The sequence below is a fragment of the Danio rerio genome, chromosome 5 (genome assembly GCF_049306965.1).
Source record: "Danio rerio strain Tuebingen ecotype United States chromosome 5, GRCz12tu, whole genome shotgun sequence".
NCBI lineage: Eukaryota > Metazoa > Chordata > Actinopteri > Cypriniformes > Danionidae > Danio > Danio rerio.
This window is the reverse complement of record NC_133180.1, coordinates 59,497,188-59,521,454: the sequence shown is the minus strand read 5'-3', so window position 1 is coordinate 59,521,454 and position 24,267 is coordinate 59,497,188. Positions and strand designations below refer to the sequence as shown.

The following is a 24,267-nucleotide window of genomic DNA, read 5'->3' as shown; positions in this document are numbered from 1 at the left end:
AATAATTTAAACACAACTGTATTTTATCACATTTGATTAAAATATTGTAATGATGAGCTTTTGTTCTAAATATTATATTTTAAAGTTAGTATTTTCCAAGTGCATGTCATGTGACTTGAGTGAGCGACAACACTCTGTCACTACTGTACGCAGGATGGCTGCTTCGCAATTATTGAGATTGCAGATCCCCCAGACACATTTAAGTCACTTGTGTGGAAAGATTTTTGTTTTCCAGTGGAGTACAGAAATATAATTTGTGTCGTAGACAAAGCACACGCCTATCTGTCGGAACTGTTTCACGAAACTTATTTATAAGGAATAACATTTAAAATGTGTGGAAATTTCACAATGTGAAGAAGCAAAAGACTGACAACAGAACTGCCAACAAAAGTGATTTAATGTACAAAAGTGAAACCAGAATAATGCCCAAATTTATACAAAAAAGAGAAATATTTACAATATTAAAAGGAATATAACAAAGTGGCAAATTTACACAAAGTATCGAACAAAAATTAGTTAAACTCGAGTAAGGGGATGATAGTGAAACCAAACAAAAAAAAAGAAATATAACAAAACAATTCTAACTCATGAATAACACTTTACCTCGCTAAAAACTGATGAAAAGGAAAGGTCTTGAGCGCCAAGCGCCGCATTCTTCCCTATGCTGAACTGTAGAATAAAATAAATACAAAGATGACCTTCAACTCTTACCTGATGTCTTTAACAATACATTTTCTTCATGTTTGCAAAATAGAAGTTGTAGGACATCTTCCCTATCCAACTTACTCTGCGAAAAGAGTGAACTTGAGGAGGTGTATCTAAATATAATAACTAACAAATCAATCAAGATAAAATTGAACAAAAAACAAAAATATTCTCAAAGTTGGTAAACATAAAGCTAAATAATTTTACCCAAACTAAAGTTAATCAAAAACAACGAAAATCATAATCATGTCAGCATAACACACGAAAAACGAGATTAAAGGAAAAAGTGCTCTCCTCCGTACTTCCTGGTGGCCTTTTTATATCCCTACGCCATCTCCGCCTCGGCCAGCTGCATTCCCTTGCACCGTGTGTTGTAGGAATGAACAAGATTCTCCTCGCAAGGCGCTGCAGTCGTGGAAATAACCGATTTTGTTTCTCCCAGAACAAGAGCAATTTTCCTCTGATGACTCCTCCAACTAAAACTTTTAACAGTAGGCTACTCTTGCACTGACTTCATCCATCACTATTGGGCGTCTCATATCTTCCTATTCTGCAAAGCTTTTCTTCCTATTCTGCTTTTTTGATGATCCACTGCCATGTGCCACTACATACACCCGCAATTAATTATAATGTATTTTTTCATTAGCCGACCATCGGATTATCCGCATCGCCCATGGATATAACGGCCATACATGCATAACTAACGGGAGGCAAAATACAACCTATACATGGCAATGTAAAAATAGCAAAATAATCAGCCAATGGGGTAAGCAAATTAATCTTGTTTTTTCTTTTGACGTAAGATTATTTTGCTTACCCCACTGGCAGATTATTTTGCTTGTTTTAAGAAAAAACTCTTAATATTGCCATATTATTTCTCAAAACAAGACAATATGTTTTGCTTGTCTAGGAAATTCTTATTGATTTAGGATTTTTGATTTTTCACCTTACAAGTACATATGTATATTTATTCATTATTTAAATGGAAACCTATCTATCTAAGTTATCTGATAACTTAAGATAATCAAAAATGAGCATCACTGTCTGTGTCTGCACAGACAAAAAGGCTTACCTAATAAATGTGGACATTATGGTGTTTTTGAAAAAGAACTTAAAACTTAAAGGGGTGGTCCACAATGTAATTTTAAGGCTTGGTTGTGTTTATAAGATGCAAAGCAGTGTGTGTTCATGTTTCACTTGAAGGAAATCGCGTTATTTTTTCATATATCTCACTTTGATTATGCACAGCTACTCAGCTAACATCAAAACGACTGTCAGATTTCCTTGTTCCCCTGAAAGGCCCACCCTTAAGTGACTCTGATTGGTCATCGTTATAATGTGCTGCGATTGGCGAATCGGGTCCATGTCATGCGCTTTTCTGCTGTGTAAACCTCAGTCAGCCTTCTGCCTGCTCTTTATAATAAAATCTGACAGTGTCTGTAACGAGTGAAACTGGGGTGCGGCACCTTTAATAGCGTTTGCGTGTATGTGTGGTGTGAATGTTGTCTCCATCTATGTCTGTGTCTGTGTGTGTGTAGGTGTGTGTGTGTGTGTGTGTGTGTGTGTGTGTGTGAATTTGTGAACTTTCTGTAACAAGCGCATGTGCGCTGGACTTTCTTTTTCCCTGATGCTCCGATTCAGTTATTTTCTGTAATATATATCGTGACAGAAGAATAAAGCACACGATGTGGGATGCTACCTGTTTGAGCCTGGATTAATTGTTCTGTATCTGGAATATGCAGGTATAAGTAATATGAATCATCCACATATCTTTTGCGACTTCATTATCTGACATGTGAAACACATGGAAAAGCTGCCTGAAGACAATCAGTGCAGTCCCGTGCGCACACACATAAGAGACACGAACGTGCTGGTTGAGTGTGTGTGTGTGTGTTTACAGCAGTTTGACTGATAAATATGAATATGTAGCTCAATCATTTGCCCGCAAAGCAGTATTTCGCATTGTTTACATCGTTGCCACAGCATTCGGATAACACTAGACACTGTACATGTCATGATCAATTTTAACAAATAAAAACACTTACTGGTTGTACCTGACATCTTCTGTTGAGGAGATTTTAGCCAAATCCAGCACTGAACTGGGAGAGATTCTGGAGCTGTTTTGTCAAATCATGCTTGCTGTGTATTTTAGAATTCTCTGGAACATAATTAATATTGAACTGTAAGCACTTCTGTCTTTGTGTCGTGTCCTTTATGAGCCCAAATACAGAAACAGACGAAGCTCTGTGAAAACAGTCGTGTTTAGACACATTTTTAGCTTTATCTCTGCTATAGCGTTTGCGCAGTAATGAACTTTTGTGATGTCACAGGGGGCGGAAGTATTTTTTGTAGTCCCCAAAATTCGTTCATTGTAGGCTTTGCAAAGCTAACTCTGTAAAAACAAAGGTCGCCCTTTGCATGGAACTTGGAACTTTTTACATTCAGAGATGTTGTTTATGTTCACACACCTATATTACACATCAACTAAAGTTTAAAATATAATATCATAGTGGACCACCCCCCTTTAATGGAATATTCCAAATGTCCTTACAGAGGACAAGCCTGTTGATCTTTCACTAGTCTACACTGCAGTTATTTAATTCTAGTTTACTTAGTTAAGATGGCTGCACTGAAGAGAATTGTTTTTTTCTTACTATTCTTTAATTGAGGTTTTTATTTAATTTTTGTTGTTTCCTTGGGTATCCTTATTGTAGTAAAATGTGATGGCAAGTTAATAAAAAAAAGTTTAGATGTTGTTGTTATTAAGTTGTTTTTAAGTCTATTGTTCCTTAGCATTGCTGTTAAGATGAAATAAACCCTAACCGCACAGCAAAAAGAAACCGAACCGAACTGTGGCTCCAAAATCGTGAAATGAACCGAACCGTGTCTTTGGTGTATCGTTACACCCCTAGTCAGCTGTGGCCAGTACTTCTCTCCAATGTCGCCAGAGAGCCATAATCACATGGACTCACCTCATCACCAGAACCTGCTGCCAAAGAGAGAGAATATAACCAGAAGGGACCACTACTTAATTTAGCTATAACCTCTAACATTTCTCTCTTTCTCTCTCGACAGACTCGACCAACTGATCACGGCATCCACCATCTTCATCAAACTGCACTCAACCCACCCCTGAAGAACACCCTACTCAACATCCAGAAGCCTATACTACGAGCACTTCTTACCTTTTTTCATTGCACTTACTTTCTGGATTGTAAATAAGGGTGCTTTTACACTTGGTTCAATTGCCTGGACTGTATCCAAGTTTAATTTTCCCCCCTTGCTGCCTTCTCGGTTGGAGTGTGTTCACACTGTGTTTTTTCCTCCTGAACCATGGTACGCTTGCTTCATCGAGCTGCTGTTTTGTTTACGGCTGTTGTTAGGTGACGGTTACAAAAGCCTAGCGCCAAAATGGAAAGACTGCTACATATCGCAGTCATTCTACTTTTACTGAATCTTTTAGTTTTGGACATAAAGAAAGCAACTTGTGTTCATCTGCCACAAAAATATTAAAAACATTCAAAACATCACACATTGTCTGCAGAAGCTGTTTTAGGAGGAGATAAGCAGACATCACTGTGTAATACTGTGTTTGCCCTGGCTCAGTCCCGCTAGTCTCCAAGGTACAAAACCTGACACACACACTCATAAATGATTGTTATGAAAACTATAAGTTTTTGTAGTTGGCGGTTACGCTACACGCTTACCCGAGCCAGTGCTCTTTAGAAAAGCAACCTCTAATTCAATCGCTAAGGAATTATACTGTGACTGTGACAAAGAAGACACCACTTTTTCTGTGAGACTGACACAGATGCTAACATTTCTTCCTCTCTTTTCAACAGACAACAGAACACGGCATCCACTACCTTCACCAGACTGCACTCAACCCACCCCCAGCGAATGCAACAATGTGACTTGATTAAGTGAAGTTTATTTAACAAATCTTTTTGTATAGTGTACCAGCTCACACTGTAAAGCCAAAGCTCATGATTAATTTGCTCACACTGTATTCACACTGTAGGCCTGATTGTGACTTGACTGCTCACATTATGCATATGAATGCATATTAATTCCTTTTTTTAATTAGTTTGTATCTATCAAATATATGATTAGAATATCATGCATTTTTTATTCTTTGTGTGATTTACCATGATTGGTCCCGTGTTACTGTTGTAACACTGTGAACCAGGTTGTGTGAGTATTTCTGATTTTGTGCAGGTGCAGTGAGAGCACAAACATTAAGTGCAACTCAACAGCTCATAATTGATTTAACTGTGTGATTTTCTTTTAAGAGCCAAATTTATTTAAATGTCAGAAAATGTATCTAACCATTAGATTGCAGTTCAGAATGGTTACACACAGAATGACAAAGCTGAAATTTATTTCCAGAAATGCGTGAATGCTTGTAGCAATTGTTCGCTTTCTAAACAAATTTTACAAATGCTTTTCTTATTTCTTCATTCAGGGCTCATTAGGACAAACATGGCTCATGTGTAAGTAATGAAATGTAATGTTGTATTGTAATGTAAAAAAAAAACCTTCCTGTGCACATTACTGCCATTTTAATCTCGAATGACTAATTTCTGACAGAGACCAAGTCACACAAGATGGAGTGACAGCAGTTAATGCATCCTGATCAGGGGCTTGTTGCTTGTGCAGTGACCTTTTGATAACTTGACCCACCGAGACTTACACTAATAGACTGTGACAAGTCTCTTCCATTCTAAGCCACGGACCATAATCCACATAGCCTAATGAACTATCGGTTTGGATTTCAGATGGACTATAAGCTCCCCCTCACTCTTCTCTCTTATTTGCAATCAAACCAAGAGTGAAACTAGGGAGGGAAAGAAAGAATGAGGCAAGCCAATAAATTACATTATCTTGAGGGAGGTTGTACCAGTGCGCGATCCAAGTTTACAATGCTGAATGAAAGAGGACAGATGCTTTGGATTTGATTCTGGGAGCTTTTAAACCTCAATTGGTTTTATTTTGTCACAAGGATTCAACAAAGGGGAGAGTTACAAAAACAAAGGTAGGGAGATTAAAGATGAATTATTTATGTAATAAGATGATTTTTTTTAATGTTGTGCATACATTATGCTGGTGTGATGTGGCAAGGGTAAAACTTATTTATTATTTGTTGAGACATTTCGCAAATTATACAGATGCAAACTATTCAAAATACACAGGTGTATTATGCTTTTGGCTTTTTTAATTAAAAGTTGTTTAAAACTAAACATATCAATATATATGAAAAAGGACAGGAAACAAAGTACAGACATATTTTCAGCATTCTTTTACTTAAGTGAGATGTCCTAACTGTGCATTCTTAAATTTATCTCTGTGTGTTAACCCAAAAATCTTTTGAAAAATTAATTTCAATAGCAAAATGACTAACACTTAAAATGGGTATTCATAAAACTGCCATGGCAACTTTATAATGATATATGTCATAAATATGAATGAGATTTTATGCATGCTCATGACAACTGTCATTAAGTGCCATTCACTCAGTTTTGTAATTTAAATACAAAAATGACATTGTTTGAGTTGACCTTTACCTCATTACTAAGGCATCAAAACTACTGTATGGACATCAGTTAGTAAATAAATCAATCATAGAAGTAATACATCTGTCATAAACATTATTGTCTTGAGGCCATTATAATTGTGTCAAAAATATTTTGAAAAAACATACTTTGTCATTAAAACGTTTTATTAATTTATTTTTAAATTAATTGGTTTTATTATTCAATCTGCACTCTTGTAGTTGAGGTCAAGAAAAATCTTAATGATGCTTTTGTAAAATTCATGACAGAATTATAATAGTTTTGTGATATCAATGGAGGGGGTGCACATTTGTGGAATGGTTTTTATAACTGACAGGCCAACATTGTCCTTTAAGACAATTGCTGTACCCTATATATATTTGTCTTTATGTATATATATATATATATATATATATATATATATATATATATATATATATATAAATTGTTGGGGTCGTTTTAGAAAAGTCCTGAAACTTCAAGATAAAAATTAAATCTCTTAAAATGGTCATGAGTATTTCTTGACCCATAAATCATCAGGAAGGTAAACTTGTCGGGTCACCCGCTGTCATTAAAAGCACACCATGTAATGGAGGGAGACTGACATAGTATTTTACTATTTTAGCAAAACAATTTAGCTCTGTCACATTCACAGCTTTGAAGTATTAAGGGTGAGACAACATTAATAGTTAACATTAATTGGATGAGAAAGAATCAGGGCTGTTCTGGGAAACACTGCCATCAATTTTTACTACTTCTTGTGAGCGTGGATCAGAGCTCCATGAGACAGTATCTCAAGTTATTTTAATAAATCTAAAAAACATCAGTCAAAGTCTATATTCAACATTACTGTTTATATTTACTGTCTATAGTGAATCTATGTATAGCATTTCTTGAACACATGGATGGATAGAGTGCTTTATTCACAAATGTTTCAAACAAGATTCTAATATTCACATAAGCTAAATGTACATCTTTGGTTAGATACATTGCAGTTCTCTTTGCTAATCTACAACATGACAATGATGTTGTTGCTTTCAACCTGAAGAATTTCTTTGCATACCATCTGGAGAGGTCAAGAGAAAGAGAATTAATAGATGAGAGCATTTGTGACAAGCTTTTATCACATTGACAGATCTACAGGGAGTTGATAGATGTGAACTCGAAATGTTATAGTTTGTGATTGATCCCTAAAGCCTTAGGCCACCTTAGGCAGTACCTCAAAGAAGAAGAGGCAATAACTAATGCTAAATATATTGATTAACAGTTGTAAAAGTTAACACAAATAATGTAATTTATACTCGTGTAGATACAGACAGGTAGGACAGATGGACAGACAGACATACATACTGTATAAACAAATGTTTAACCCTGATATCCCTTCAGCGCTTTTTTTTCTCTTTCTTAGACATGGATATTGGAGGTTTGGAGACTGTGGTGGCCAACTCTGCTTATGTTTCAGCACGTGGGAGCATAGATGGTGCTGCTGCAGCAACTATGCGTGACAAAAAATACCGTAGCAAGCTCAACCTGCCACACATCAGACAATGTGAACAAATGAAGACTATAGTGGATACTTCATTTGACAGTATGTGCGTACGCCAACCAATTGGTAAGCGTCTCTTTCAACAATACCTTGAAAGTGAAGCAGATTACAAGAATCCTGTAGATTTGTGGAAAGATATCGAAGATTACATCGTTGCCCAGGAAAATGACCGAGCTAAGAAAGCACAGAAAATAGTCAACAAATACTATGAGTCTTCCTCCAAAAACTTCTGTGACTTCCTGGGAGACAAAGCTGTGAGCAGGGTGAAAGAGGACTTCAAGAACATTCGAGGAGATCTGTTTAAAGAGAGTGAACAGCAGCTCCTTGTCCACCTTGAAGCTAAAGCACTCACTGGCTTCAAGGACAGCATGTACTTCCTACGTTATGTACAGTTTAAATGGCTTGAGAGCCAGCCTGTTGCTGAAGACTGGTTTATGGATTTTAGGGTGCTTGGGAAGGGCGGATTTGGTGAGGTCCATGCTTGTCAAATGAAGGCAACAGGGAAGATGTATGCAAACAAGAAACTGAACAAGAAGAGGTTGAAGAAACGTAAAGGATATGACGTAAGAGATAGAGGTTAACAGATACATGTATTACAAAACAAAACACACTTGTATCCCATGCAAACCACATATTATATTAATCCAGTGTCCAGACTAGTCCAGAGATGTGCAAACCTCAAATCCCTATAAGTATGCAAAACTGTGCAAGTGGAAGAATGCCAAAGTTCCATAATAGTAGGTAAAATAGCAGTTAGGAAAAGGGGAAAGTGACACATAAAGGCATGAGATTAGATTAATCTGAGAACATGGTTTTAAGCAGCTCTAATTGCAGTGTATTGGCTCAGCGCAAAGAGGCTTGCAGGCTCTGCTTGATACTCCAAAAAGCAGCTCAGGTGCAACTGAGAATAAGACCGAGAGATAAGGAAGAAGATAAATGTTTTCAGGAATTAATGAAAGAAATGATAGAAGTCTTTTGGAATTTTCATAAAACATTTTGAAAGCCATAGCAGAAAGGAGCAACGCAAATGAACTAGAGTTCAGTAAGGAATGTAAAATGAGCATAATCTTCTTGCCTTTAAAGGTATTAGTGAAGTAAATGGAATTAACCTCTTGTTAACATTTATAGTCTTGTTCAGAAACTGTTTACTCTGTTTTTTATATGAAAACTAATTTCAGGCTTATTGTTGATTTAATAAGTATTACATTATTTGTAATTATTTTGTAGTTAGTTGTAGTAATTAAACACTTAATTGCATTTTGTATTTAAAATACCAATAATATTTGCCCTTATATATATATACATTTATTTATTTATTTATTTTTTTTATTTTTTATTTTTACAAATAATGCAAGAGCTTTCCAAGTATAGTAGTATTGCTATATGGAGTTTTGGCTAAAATCATATAATTTGCAAACTTTTTTGGATGCAACAATTAAATAATACCTATTAAATCATACCATGTCAGTGTGATAAAGAAACATGAATAAATAATAAATAATAAAATAAAGCTTGAAACATGTTTAATATGTAAAATAGATATTTTTTTGGTAATACGTGTTTTAGCCAAACAATTTTGTCCAGTAGTAATTTAACAACTTATCAACATGCACAACTAAATGTGGCCACCATTTTAAAAATATTTCTGATTTACCTTGTTTTCCTTGTTGTTTTTTTTCTTCTTATTATTCCTTGATTTCTCATAGGGTGCAATTATCGAGAAGCGAATCCTGGCTAAAGTCCACAGTCGTTTCATTGTGACACTGGCCTATGCTTTCCAGACCAAAACAGACCTCTGCCTGGTCATGACCATCATGAATGGAGGAGACCTCAGGTGCTAATTACATCTATATGTTTGTGTGAAGATGTCATTAATATAAGCAGAATTCAGGTTTTTATTAATTAATTGATTTTAATTTTAGAATGTAATCAAAACAATATGTATGACATTATTTTACATCAAACAGAAAACTTTAAACACACAGCATCTGGTGTAGGGTTGTCTTGTTGTCTAGCAATTGCAGCTTGGTGCAACAACTGATGTAAAAGGTGACATACACAACATTGATTGTTTTCCAAGATGTGTAACTGAGAAAATATTACCTGTTTTATCATTTTTAATTTGTTAAATGTTATTTTGTTTTGGAGGTATTATATATGAGCAATATTACATAAGAAGCTGTGTGATACTCCTCTATATCAGCACCAGGGGCCACTGCTAGCAATTTTGGGCTTTGCAAAAAGTTGGGCCGCCTACCACACTTAATCTGCACTGAATAAACCACCCTAGTTATCTAAAAATGTTTGTTTGCAATTAAGTAGTAGACTGAATACTTAATCGGTTAAATTATTAGAAATTGTTCACCAAAACAAAAAATAAATAAATAATTAAAAATGATGTTAGATCACCCATTCCAAAAATGTGCACCCCCTCCTTGACCATAAAAACAGCTGAATAAAACTTGTTGCTAATTCAAAACATCACTTTAAAACTAATATTTTACTTTATTGCACAGATGAGTGTTGCACCATAAGAAAGACATTGGACAAAATCTTTCAGCTTTCAGGGATCTTTTTCTGCAGGCCCACAGAATGTCAGACAACTTCTGCATATTAACAACATGCTGACCAGGATACAATGACTGCTGGCATTTTAAAAATAATGTATGCCTCTTTGTAGAACCAGTGCAGAAAACATACAGTTTCTCTACGAGGAGAAATATGTCATAAAACAATCTTTACAGACTGTGTTATGTCTGTAAAGATGTAATAGAACTTTTTATACTTTTAATGTTGTCCTTCACTTTCTTGTTCCACAACTCTCACACTCTTGACAAATCTCGTAATCATGTCTAACATCAACATCATCACTTATTTACCAGACTCCTAATGTGACCTGCGCTCTTTAATTATTAATTGTATAATATACACATTAATTAAACTTAAGATAATGACCAGCTAAATATACAACACACTGGATTTAGTACTATCAATGAATACCAAATTCAATTAGCGTAGCTGGTAATAAACAGAGTTTTTTTCATTGTGTGCACATATTCTGGACTGTAGACCTTTGTACATTTCACTCATGTTTGCAGCTCCATCATATCCTTGACCCCTGATATTCTTAAAGTCAAGTCCATTGTCTTGAAGGAAAGAGATGACAATATTCTCCAACTTTTTTCCTGTTGTGGACTCAAAGAGTGCAGACCTGTAGAAAATGCTCCTTTACTTCCATGTCACTTACATAGCGAACTACAAAGGATACCTGCTCTTTGTGAGAGACATCTGTGGTCTCATCCACAAGGATCGAGAGGATTTGAGCTTCTATGATTTAATTATGTATTTTCCTCCTAATGAAGGTATCCAAAGACATTATTATGTCAATCTGGCTTATGTTTGAAAGAAGGGACACTTGGTGTCTTTCCATGGAGGCTTGTTTTTCATGGATGGCATCCAAATGCAGCATCATTACATGTATTCGGCCAATGTTTTCTCAAGTTCAATAAAGTTGCCTTGGTTGGCACTTGAGCTTGTATCATCATCCCCTCCAGCGTAGTGCTAAAGTAGTAGCAGCAAAAGTTGCCTGCCTTAAAGCTTGCCCCTATCATGCCAGATACAAGAAAATGTTAATCAAGCATGTTAGGATTTTTCTGTTCCTTTGTCGTTCTCTCTCTCTCTTGTGTTGTTTTCTCCTGAATATGCTTATCATATGGGCCTCTGTGCTGACATGCTCTTTAATTTTTCCAATGGCACTCCTCCATGTATCTATGCCTAATGTCTTCCAGGCTGTTTTGTCATTGAACTTTTCTTCTCTTAGAGAAATGCCACAACCAAAGCAGTAGATGGCATCATTTTTAGGTGAATATTCCAACCATTGGCAATCTGTCTACCATTCCCTTTAAAGAGACTGTCCTTCTGCATTTTTTTGGGAATGTCATAACAGGCTGGCAAGGTTTGACTTTCTCACACGTTTCAATATATCTGTCACATTAATATTAAATATCTGCATGTGGGCAGGGTTAGTAGGACTATTTAAAACCATTAGTTTGCAATTACATCCTCTTTATTTGCAGCACTTTTATGCTGGCTTTCTTCTCTTGTTTCTTCTGACTGTAACTCTCCTGCAGTCGATCCATTCTCCATTACATTTTCCAGATCTTTACTACCACTTCTAAATGGGCTTTCTTCTCCTGATTCTTCAGGCGGTAATTCTCCTGCAATGACTCCAGTCGCTACATTTTCTTGATCTATATTAGCACTTCCAAACTGGCCTTCTTCTATTGATTCTTTTAACAGTAACTGTCCTGCAGTGGGTCTAGTCTCCAATCCATTTTTTCTGATCTATACTAGCACTTTTAAACTAGGGATATACCAATACAATTTTTTAAAAACCGATCCAATCCTGATACCAAATTTATCGTATCGACAGATACAGATACAGATCCTATCCCGATAATGTGCTGTTTCTTTTTTTTAAACATAATACAGTTTTTACAGTTGTGGTGAAACTCGTCTTTAGTAAAAATAACAGACCTATAGACTTGCTGTATACTATTATGACAGATGGCACAATCTAAGGCCCTGCTTACACTGTCAGGTCTTGATGCCCAATTCCGATTTGTTGCCTATATCTGATTTGTTTGCCTGTTTGTTTACACGTTGTTTGATTGTGATCCATATCCAATTCATGTGTTTACACTTGCCATACAATTTAAGATGTAGCGCATGCATGAAGGCGGGTTCTAGCATCTGTGTCACACTAGCCACAATGGAAGAAATTGTCTTGTTTTAGTTCTGCGAAATATGCAAAGTGTAGTATGGTTTGAATGATTTAGTCCAGATTTACCGCCAACCAAGCTTATGTAATGGTATGGCCCTGATGTGTGCATGTAGTTAAAGTTGTAGCCTTTGCCTGTGTGCTCACTGGTGTTGAAGAGAATAAACTTATTCTATGTGTAGCCCACAGTGTGTGACAAAGTAGTAGTAGTAGTGACAAAAAGGAAAAGTTACAACACAAAGTTTGCCCAACTTTAAAATGATTTTGAAGCGGAGGTGGGAAAGGGCCGTCATCGCAGCTTGCGCTTATGGTTTATATGCTTTATGATGTCCTTCACCATTCAGAGGAATTTGTGGGTACGAGAGAGATCTCAGGTCTGGTGGGAGCGAATCGTGGCGACTGACCACTTTCCTTCTCTGTATTTCCTCTGATGTTGTTTACCGCGTCGGCATCTCCACACACACTCTTCTTTCTGTCATTAAACCACGGAGAAGCACCACATTGTCTCAAGTTTAATGATGTACAGAACAGAATGCCTCAAATCCAATCTGCCTGTTTAAATGACAGCCACATTGTCACATATCCGATCTATATCTGATTTATTTCCAGATATGAAGGAGGCCTGAAACCAATCTCTGAATATCTGAATGCATGTGTTTTTTTCGTGTTCACACGGTCATAGAACAGATCCGATCTGTGTCACATATGAGCGAAATATCGGAATAGGGTTACATTTAACTGGCAGTGTAAACGGAGCCTAACTACAAACATGATGCTTGCTATAAACTACATTACTTAAGCATTCGTTGTGCCATTAATCTGTTGTGGTCCAGCTTATGTTTCCTTTCATAATATGTAAGAATCAGCTCTTTGGTTTAAATCATGTTTAAACTTTGGGGATTCAAATCAAAGATTCGAACATGATTCACATAGAATTATTTAAAGCGTACACTTAACTTAAGTATTTGTCCAGCAAATGCACTAGAACGTTTCCAGACCAATGCGCAAAAGAACGTTTAGTGTAAAGCAATTCTGTATTATATTATTATATTATATTATTATTATGGCCAACAGTATAAAAACAGTATCTAATTATTTAATGAGCAAGGTAGCAGTATTTGAAGCTGAGGCATTAACTTATAAAGCACTCAACACACCGACACGGATCTTAAAATGAAACAAAAGTTTATTGCTACTCTATAACACAAAGTACTAATCTACATAAAACAAACAAATGCACATACATACACACAAGCACAAGCAGTTTGAGGAGAGTTTTGACTAACTGGATTCAACTTCTAGCCTTTGCTAAGTTCTTAGCATTGCAACCTGAGAAAAACCATAAAAGCAGAGAATTTCGCTATTCTTTACTACCTTAATATAATTCACACCAGTTTCAGCAATGGATAGAAACCTTGTTTGTGCTACTTGCGTTCTGATGGAATTTTGGTTTCCTCGACTGGTCCAAAGGGAAATCCCGGCGCAGCTGATTGGTCAGCGTAGCAACTTCAGTGACGTGATGGAATTCCTTCGTCGGTGAAGAGGGGATTCCTTACTTTCAGGAATTAATGGAGTCGGTTGCTAGGGATATGGATGTTGGATATCCCAGAAGTTTTATAGGCTTTGGTAGAGGCTGGGTCTACACAATACTTGTCCAATCAGAGAAGCTGCGGGGTGGAGTCACACCCCATTTCCGCCCTCTAGAAGGCCGGGTTGGCAAATTGTGTCGGTGATGCTTTGATAGCATAGTTGTTAAAATAAAGTCTCATAACATGAACACCTTTCATAGTGTGGTTTCTTCATATAAACCAATGCATTTGAAACATTTCTAGCTTTCAATCAATACCAAACGTGAAGTATTTTACAAACATTCTGTAGATTTCATTTGTCACTGAGTGCTATAACGTTCGAGGTTACTAAAGTAACCCTTCGTTCCCCGAGGAGGGGAACGGAAGCACTATAAGTGGATTTGATTGTAAAATCCACGCATTGGGAGGTTCGGTTCAGAAGCTACTCGTCTGAAAGAGTATTGAACGGGCCAATTAAGAATGAATTGGCAGCGCAAGCCTGCGCAGGTGAGCGGCATGAGCAATCAACTGAGTATATAAGCTCACCTGGCGCCAGCAGACGCTATCCTTTTTAAGCTGAAGAGACTTTCAACAGCTAAGGGACAGTCATTATGGCGACGGAGTATAGTGCTTCCGTTCCCCTCCTCGGGGAACGAAGGGTTACTTTAGTAACCTCGAACGTTCCCCTTCGGGGGGAACTTCAGCACTATAAGTGGATTTGATTGTAAAATCCACGCATTGGGAGCCCATTGAAAGCGCCATAATGACTGCACCTTACCAACACCCCCGATGAGGAGATAGTCAAGCAAGCGTGACGCACCCACATCATGGGGGGCGCGGTCCTCCAACGTGTCCCTGGCCCTAATTTATCCTACTTCAACAGAAGTTTTACGGATTTATATATATTTTTTGGGAAGTCGTGAGCATCTAGATAATTCTAGGAAAATACGACAGTACGTTGGGAAGCGTGCAATCCCGATAGGGAGGACGCTGCGGAGGCCATCCGTTACCCAAGGGGGGATAGATGGCAGAATTTACATATGGACTAGCCCTAAAAAAGGGGGAGTTCGCATAGCAAAAGAGTGGTTAGCGGGGAGGGAAGACACGGGTCCGCCCAGGGGGGGGACTTAACCGTGGCGGAATAAGCATATGGGATCGCCTAGTGGGGATCGCGCATAGCAGGCACCTTTACCCAAAACGCGGGCTGACCAGCGGGCAGACCTACAACGTAGTGGGCCAGCAAGTGACTCCTCCGCTGAGTCAGTGCTGGGGGCCACGGAGGAATCTGCAGGGCTCACCTGACGGGGAACTTTACTGACAGATAAAAAGGCGCACGTATCTCCGTGTTAGGGAAAATGGCGCAGCAAGCGTGTTTCAACACCCTACCGAATTGTTTCCTCAATCACCAAGGGTTACCTAATACCCTTGAGGTATTAGGCTCCACTCGCAGATTGTAAAACCTTGCAAATGTGTTGGGTGTCACCCAGCCCGCAGCTCTACAGAAGTCTGTTAGAGGGGCGCCGCGTGCGCGCGCTCGAGAGGATGCGAAGCTCCGAGTGGAGTGCGCACGCGCTCTCGGGGGACGCGGCTCATCTCGGCTCTGATAGTGAAAGAAAGGCATCCACAATCTAGTGGGAACTTATTTCGGTACGGCACTTCCCTGCTGCCGACCGCTATAACAGACGAAGAGCTGCTCAGATGATCTAAACTCTGAGTGCGGTCCGGATAATACGCAAAACGCGAACTGGACCATAAGAAGGGCTGGGTCTGCCTCCTCCGAGGGCAGCGCTTGCAGGCTCACTACCTCGTATTAAAACGGAGTGGTAGGAACCTTGGGCACATATCGCGGGCGGGGTCTCAGGACGTGAGAGAAGCCAGCCCAATTACAGGCACGAGTCACTGACCGAAAAATGCCTCCGGGTCCCCGACCCTCTAATCGATATCAACGCGACCAGCAGAGCTGTCTTCAGGGACAGAAAGATACTGAGTCGAGGATCGAAGGGATCTGACGCGGCTTGTGTAGCGAGGGCGAGATCCTAAGAGGGCATGAGAGGGGGCGGGGTGGATTAATTCGCTTAACGCCCCTGAGGAACCGGATGATGAGGTTATGCGTTCCCACGGTGCTGCCAGCCACCGCGTTATGAGAGCGGAGATGGCAGCCACGTAACCTTGAGTGTGGAGGGCGACAGCCTGCTCTCCAACTTCTCTCGGCGTAAAGAAAGCACAACGCTGATCTGGCAAATTACGGGGGTCTTCTCAGCGAGAGACACACCATTCAGTGAATAGACTCCACGTCAAGGCATAGGCGCGCTCGGGGAGGGGGCTCTAGCCCGAGTGACGGTATTAGCCACCGCGATCGGAGGTTACCTAAGTCTTCCTCGCGTCTAAAATCTCTTCAAAGATCGGCGAGGGTGCCAGGTGGTGCCCTGTCCCTGAGAGAGTAGGTGCTCTCTCGAAGGGACTGTCAGGGGAGGGCTATCGCGAGGGAGAGCTCTGACATCCAGGTCCGGTTGAGCCAGAGGGGCGCAACCAGCAACCTGTTCCTCGTCCTCTTCCTGACCTTGCACAGTAACTGCGCGAGCAGGCTCACTGGGGGAAACGCGTATTTGCGCGTGCCCCGAGGCCAGCTGTAAGCCAGTGCATCCGTGCCGAGAGCACTCGGTCAGGGAAAGAACAACTGGCAATGAGCGATCTCGGGGGAAGCAACAGATCGATCTGGGCTTCCCCGAATCGCGCCCATATCAGCTGAACAGACTCGGGGTGGAGTCTCCATTCTCCAGGACGCAAGGCTGCCGTGAGAGCGCATCGGCTGCACGGTTGAGCTTGCCTGAATATGAATGGCGTGCAGCGATTTCAGTCGCGGATGACTCCAGAGGAGCAGACGGCGGGCGAGCTGAGACATGCGGCGAGAGCGCATACCCCCTAAACGGCTGATATACGCCACCGCCACCGTACTGTCCGTCCTGACCAGCACGTGTTGCCGCTCCAGCACCGGAAAAAAACGGTGGAGAGCGAGGAACACTGCCAACAGCTCCAGGCTATATGCCAATGCAACTGGGTACCTTTCCACAGGTCCGCAGCCGCATGCCCGCAACGCACAGCCCCCCAGCCCGTGTTGGAAGTGTCTGCTGAAACGACAACAAGACTGGACGCCTGTTCTAGAGACACCCAGGCCTGTAGGAACGAGGGGTCGCTCCAAGGGCTGAGGGCGCGGCGACACAGCGCAGTAACAGAGACTCGGTGTGCGCGCGCGTGCCATGCGCGTCTGGGGACTCATATAGAATAATCCGAGCGGCATGAAGCGGAGTCCAGCTCCAGCCCGAGAGAAGAGATCCTCTGCACGGAGGCGAGTTTGCTCTTTTCTCGGTTGACCTGAAACCCCCACAGGTGGAAGTGCCAGAGCACTTTGTCTCTGTGCATAATCAACTGCTCCGAGAGAGGGCAAAAATCAGCCAGTCGTAAAGAATTGAGTATGCAGATGCCCGCGAGCCGAAGGGGCGCTGAGGCACCCTCCGCGGGCTTGGTGAGGACCCGCGGAGACAGAGAGAGCCCGAAGGGGAGGGCTTTGTATTGCCAAGCTCGACCTTCAAACGCAAACCGCAGAAACTGTCGGTGGCGAGGAAGAGTGGAGACATGGAAATACGCGTCCATCAGGTCTAATGCTGCAGACCAACCCAGAGGACGAACGCACCGGAGGATGCGCTTCTGCGTGAGCATTCTGAACGGCAGCTTGTGCAGGCAGCGGTTCAAAACGCGCAGATCTAGGATTGGCCGTGACCCACCTCTCTTTTTGGGCACGATGAAGCGTGGGCTGTAAAACCCGCTCTCCATCTCGGCTGGAGGGAGCGGCTCGATTGCATCCTTCGCCAGGAGGACAGCAATCTCCTCTCGCAAGACAGGGGCGGACAGGGGGCTGACCCTGGTGAATACACACCCGTGACTTGGGGGGGCCGTTTCGCGAACTGAATCGCATAGCCGAGTCTGATTGTGCGTATGAGCCACCGCGAAGAGCTGGCCCGCGCTAACCAGGCAGGCAGAGCTCTCGCTAATGGACTCATCGCTACAATCGCTGACGTACCAGCAGTGGGGCAGCGCGGAGTGGGTGTGCTGATCCGGGAAGCTCGCGGGTCCCACGGAAAAGCTGGAGGTGAGATATTTGCTCTCACTCCAAACCCGAGCTCCGGAGGGGAGGCTCGAGGGGTGGGAGAAAGGACCGTCCTCCCAGCGCTCGTGAGCCACTGGCGAAACGCACCGAATCTGCAAGCTAGAAAGCATAGCGTCCCAGACTGGCAGATTTCGGGCTGTCACATCTGGGGAAGTGAAAAGTGCCCTTTCATAATGTTTTCATGGCAGTAAAAAGTGCCGTTGGAAATAGGGCCCCGCCCTCCAGCGGGGAAAGAGCAAGTTCCCTCTTCTCCAGATGGCCTGTCCCAGGGGCGCTTCGCGGTCCGTTGCCGGACTTAGCGGCGTTCTGGGCAGGGGGGCTGCCTGCTTCCGAGGTGCCCGACGCGCTCGCTTCGCCGAAGGCGTGTGCGGGGGCGGAGCAGCTCTCGTAGGCGGGCGCCTTCGGCGAGGAGCAGGTATGAATGGCACGGCGGGCGGAGCGGGCTACGGACCGCCGATAAGACATCACCCACCAACTGCTCTCTCACCGCCTTGAATTCCTGGGTGAATTCACAGACAGTGTCGCCGAACCTGGCTGGGGATATGGGGAAGTCAAGAAAGCGGACTTTGTCGACTTTGCGCATATCAGCCAGGGGTGGCGCTCCTGGACCACTAATGTGGACATCGTCCTCCCCAACGCACACGCAGCGGACTCAGTAGTCCGAAGAGCTAAGTCGGCGGCGGTGCGAAGCTCGTAAGCCTGGGTTGGACCCACCCTCGTGCAGCTCGGCCAGCGCCTGCGCTTGGTAGCGCTTGTAGGTGGCTATCGCATGCAAGGCGGAAGCAGCCTGGCCCGCAGCTATGTAAGCTCTAGCTCCGAGGGAGGTAGATAACTTACAGGCTTTGGATGGGAGACAAGGCGGACCCCGCCAAGAAGAGGCGCCGCGCGGATTTACCGCCATCGCGCACTCAACCTGAGGAATCGCCACATACCCCCTGGCTGTTTCACCGTCAAGAGTGGTTAGGGTGGAGGAACACGCAGCACGAGCAGAAAAAAGTGCTTTACAAGACCGCGTGAGCCTACTGTGCACCTCCGGGAAGAAGGGAACGCCCCTCTAGTCGGTCCGGCCGCGGAGCTGGGGGATAAACCATCTCCAACCCACGGCCGAAGCAGCCCGGGAAAGCACGGCTAACATGTCCGTTTCAGGATCCGTAGTGACAGCGCTCACCAGCCCGAAGGGGGCGAGCGGGTCTGGATCATCATCGGACAATGAAAGCCCACCCTCCGATGCCGCGATGGACATCTGGTCTCCGGTGTCATCGGGCGTAAGGGCTACCATCTGTTAGACGGATCGCTTCCCCCGCCCGAAGCTTGGATGGAGCGCTTAGAGGAGCGGGAGGTCCGCGGGCCCGTGGGCGACGGATTATCTCTCGCTGAAACCCTCAGATCTGCCCGAGTGCCCGCTGCAGAGCAGGGGACAACTGGGGTGGTTCGCCCTTCTGCAAAGGCTAACCGCGATCTTGCGCAACAGTCATGGCATCGCAATGACGACATGAACTGCCCGCGAGCAGCGCATTAACATGCTGGACCCCCAGACATGTAACGCAGTGCCCGCGCCCATCATCCGAGGACAGGAAACCACCGCATCCAGAAACGCACAGTCGGAGCGCCGTCCTGATAAGGACGTGCTGCACGACTGTGTTGCTCTTTCTGTGAAGTTTGCAACTTTATACGCACCGCTCTGGAGGACCGGACCCAAAGAACGCCAGGCAAGGGAGAAACCCAGCTCGACCGTCTGCCACTGCGTGCACACACTCTGGACCGGGAGAATGCTCTCGTTCGCTCAGAATCGCTGGTCACAGCAGGAGGAACCCTCATCGACTCGATCAGAAAGTCTCTGAAGCGAAAAGGATAGCGTCTGCTGGCGCCAGGTGAGCTTATATACTCAGTTGATTGCTCATGCCGCTCACCTGCGCAGGCTTGCGCTGCCAATTCATTCTTAATTGGCCCGTTCAATACTCTTTCAGACGAGTAGCTTCTGAACCGAACCTCCCAATGCGTGGATTTTACAATCAAATCCACTTATAGTGCTGAAGTTCCCCCCGAAGGGGAACTCAATAACTATCCATAACAATTTTGTTAAACACATGGAACATGTATACACAAAAACCTACAGAAACATAAAGCAAACATACATTACTAAAACAAACTGTTTTACTAAAATGTCCATTAAACTTTGGAAGCGTTTCTGATCGCTTCTGTGTCTGCCTGAGAATGTGTATTCCTTGCAGACGCCAAAGGAGATGTGAACCAAAAGGTAATTCTCAAAAACCGATTTGGTGGGTTTTTGATTGTAGAGCCTCTTATTGTTTTAAGGTGTAAAAGTTAATTAGCACGCAGTTGTGACCGCGACTGGCAAGTCATCCTGTGGATTGCCTTTTGCTGGGTGCCTGTGGAATGCTTTGAAAATGAAATCAAAGCTCAGACATGTAGGCACCAGCCAATCTTTTAAGGATAATATGGTCTGTGACTTGTTCGGTTCTGGAACGATCCGTTGACTCCCTACAAAAATATTAAGATTTTTTTTTAAAATCTGTAATCGGCTACCACTATCGACCCCAATCGTTGCTAAAATAACCAGCCTTTTAGCAAAGCCTGATTTTTTTTTTGCAGGTTTAAAGCAGACTAAACTAAACATTCTGAGGCCAGTTTTACTTAATAAACATCCCCTCGCTTAATCTCGCCTCGGTTGAGATGGAGAAACTGAAAGCATGTCTAAAAAATTATTTTTTGTCTGAAAAAGGATCTTTTTGGGTGTGTGAACTCATCAATGCAACTTCACAACAAATACTGATTAGTAAAGTTCTTACTGTAGTATTTCTCACAAACGCTACATGAGACCTTTTTCCTTTAAGTCTGTCCGTTGTCTGACGCAGTTGAGGGAGGAGATTAAAGCACACGGGAGGGCACGTAGAAACAGTAGGCGGGGATGACTCGTCTTAAAGGCGCAGTACAACAAAACCACCCCCTGGTGGAAACATATATAAAACAGGATCTTGTAAAAGGTATAATGAAAAATCTGATGGATGTTTTAAGCTGAAACTTTACGTACACATTCTAGAGTCGCAAAAGACTTATATTAAATCTGAAAAAAGGGGTAACCTAGGTGCCCTTTAATTTAATCAAATACTTTGACCACAATGAGCCAGGCTTTACAAACTATTGGCAGCACTGAAAGTATTCTTTAGTGTTGTGAATGGGATCTGCTGATCTAAGAGACACAGCACATGATTTACAAACAGCAATGAACTCAATGTTTCAGGTCAAAATTAACCCATTTAATGCAAAACTAGATGTATTTCTCCACTGATTACCTGTTTTAATAGAAACAAATTGTCTTGGAGAAAGTTTTTCATGTTGTTATGACCGCAAATTGTGAATAAATGGAGAATGACTGAAAGGCACAACGTTATGAAGCACTGAACTGAACATGTATTTAAGGCCTTGAATTTTCAACTGTACTTCTCATTGAACTATAGAATGGCTTCAGAACATTTGAGATATAGTAGCCTACATGATAATTTTCTAGTGCCTTATAATTTGCTACCTCCGTGGCTTTTGTTGGTTTGTACATTAGAATGGAGCGCACATGCAAGACTGGATTTAGATCGATACCATCTGACCGATAACCGATCCAGCAAAAATATGCGGTGCCGGTCTAGAACCGATATCCGAACCAAGTATCGGGATCAGTGCATCCCTGTTCCAAATTGTCTTTTTTCTCCTTATTCTTTTGGCTGAAACTCTCTTGCAGCGGCTCCAGTCTCCACATTTTCCTGATCTATACTAGCAGTTCTATACTGGCTTTCCTCTCTTACATCTTCTTGCAACTCTCCTGCAGTATCTCCTGAATCTTGTTCACCAGTAAGTTCTTGTACATCATCTATTGCTTCTCTTTCTAAATCAGAATTACTATTTCCTTCCTTTTATTCTTCTCTGCCACAAACTTGCCTGATCCATGATGGAAGTGAGCTGCTACCCTTGGCTGCCTGCTGTTGCTTCCTCTCCTTCTTTTTCTTAATTCTCTTATTACGAGGCATTGCATTGCAACCATCAAGTAACCAAAATTCACATCAGTACAAAAAGTGTTTTGGTTTTTATATCTGTCATGATTGTTATGTAGAGGTCACTAGAAAGCAGCACTGCAATGTTAATTGAACTATAGGTCTACATGTTATACACCATTATAAATACATATGCCAAAGGCATTTAAAGATCATTTAATTTCTAAATCATATTTTACGATAGCTTGGGAATTTACAATGCAAATACACCTGGCCTAATAGTAAAGTTAGCTTTACAGTGGTTTTCTGTGTATTATTTGTCCTGCGTTTGTAAATTGGTTGTGCACTCTCACTTATTTAGTTGTGTAAGATGTTTGTTTTCTTTTTTTCTTTGCTTTGCATACAAGCAGATTACAATCTACATTATACAATATATAGAATGCACTGTGACCTGAAGATTCTTATTCTCATTGTGTTAAGTTTTTATTTTTACTTTACTTAATACAGCATTATTAGCATGGGTGAAGCAGTGGCGCAGGTAGTGCTGTCACTTCACAGCAAGAAGGTCGCTGGTTCGAGCTTTGGCTCGGTTGGCGTTTCTGTGTGGAGTTTGCATGTTTTCCCTGCGTTCGTATGGGAGCTCCAGTTTCCCACTAAGGCCAAAGATATGTGGTACAGGTGAATTGTATAGGCCAAATTGTCCATAGTGTATGAATGTGTGTGTGAATGTTTCCCAAAGATGGGTTGCGGCTGGAAGGGCATCAGCTGCGTAAAAACGTGCTAGATAAGTTGGCGGTTCATTTTGCTGTGGCGACCCCGGATTAATAAAGGGACTAAGCCAACAAGATAATGAATGAATGAATGAATGAACATTATTAGCCTACAATAGTAAACAATGTTTTTCTGTTTATAGACTACCGGTCAAAAGTTTGGGGTCGGTATGATTTTTAAATGTTTTAAAAAAAGCTTCTCCTGCTTACCAAAGTTTTAACAAAAAATACAGTACAAATTGTAAAATTGTGGAATGTTATTGCACTATAAAATAACGCAAAAGTAAAAATTTTATTTAATCATTTATTCTAGTGATTTTTAAAGATAATTTTTCAGCTTCATTACTCCAGTCTTCAGTCACACGATCCTTCAGAAATCACCCTAATATTCATTCATTTATTTTCTTTTCAGCTTAATCCCTTTATTAATGTGGTGTAGGGGTCACCACAGTGGAATGAACCGCCAACTTATCCAGCACATGTTCTACACAGCAGATGCCCTTTCAGCTGCAACCTGGGAAACAACCACACACACTCATTTACTCACACACACTACTGACAATTTAGCCTACCCATTTCACCTATACCGCATGTTTTTGGGCATGTGGGGGACCCGGAGGAAATTCACGCAAACACACGGAGAACATGCAAACTCCACACAGAAACGCCAACTGACGCAGTTGAGGCTCGAATCAGCAACCTTGTTGCTGTGAGGCGAATATGCTACCTACTGCACCACCGTGCAGCCCCCGCTCTACTATTAATAATAATTATTATTATTCCTATTATTAATATTATTATTAATGTTGTCACAGACATAGTGGGTAGCACAATCACCTCACAGCAAGAAGGCCACTGGTTCGAGCCTTGGGCTGGGTCAGTCGGGGTCAGTTGGCATTTCTATGTGGAGTTTACATGTTCTCCCTATGTTGGCGTGGGTTTCCTCGGGGTGCTCTGGTTTCCCCCACAGTCCAGAGACATGTGGTATCGGTGAATAGAATAAGCTAAATTGGCCGTAGTGTATGTGTGTAAATAAAAGAGTGTATGGGTGTTTCCCGATGTTGGGTTGCAGCTGGAAGGACATCTGCTGCGTTAAAAACATGCTGGATAAGTTGGCGGTTAATTCTTCTGTGGCGACCCCTGATTAATAAAGGGACTAAGCCTAAAAGAATATAAA

The 24,267-nt window shown here is 41.9% G+C and overlaps 1 protein-coding gene across 1 annotated transcript in view; it reads left to right on the top strand.

Annotated features, from left to right (window-relative positions):
* Positions 1–5,518: 5,518 nt before the first annotated feature.
* Positions 5,519–24,267, top strand: part of grk1b (G protein-coupled receptor kinase 1 b) — a 35,780-nt gene continuing 17,031 nt past the window's right edge. Inside the window, 3 exon segments of the mRNA NM_001017711.2 lie at positions 5,519–5,740; positions 7,666–8,366; positions 9,510–9,637. Coding sequence (NP_001017711.2) covers positions 7,668–8,366; positions 9,510–9,637 — 827 coding nt within the window. The 5' untranslated portion in view covers positions 5,519–5,740; positions 7,666–7,667.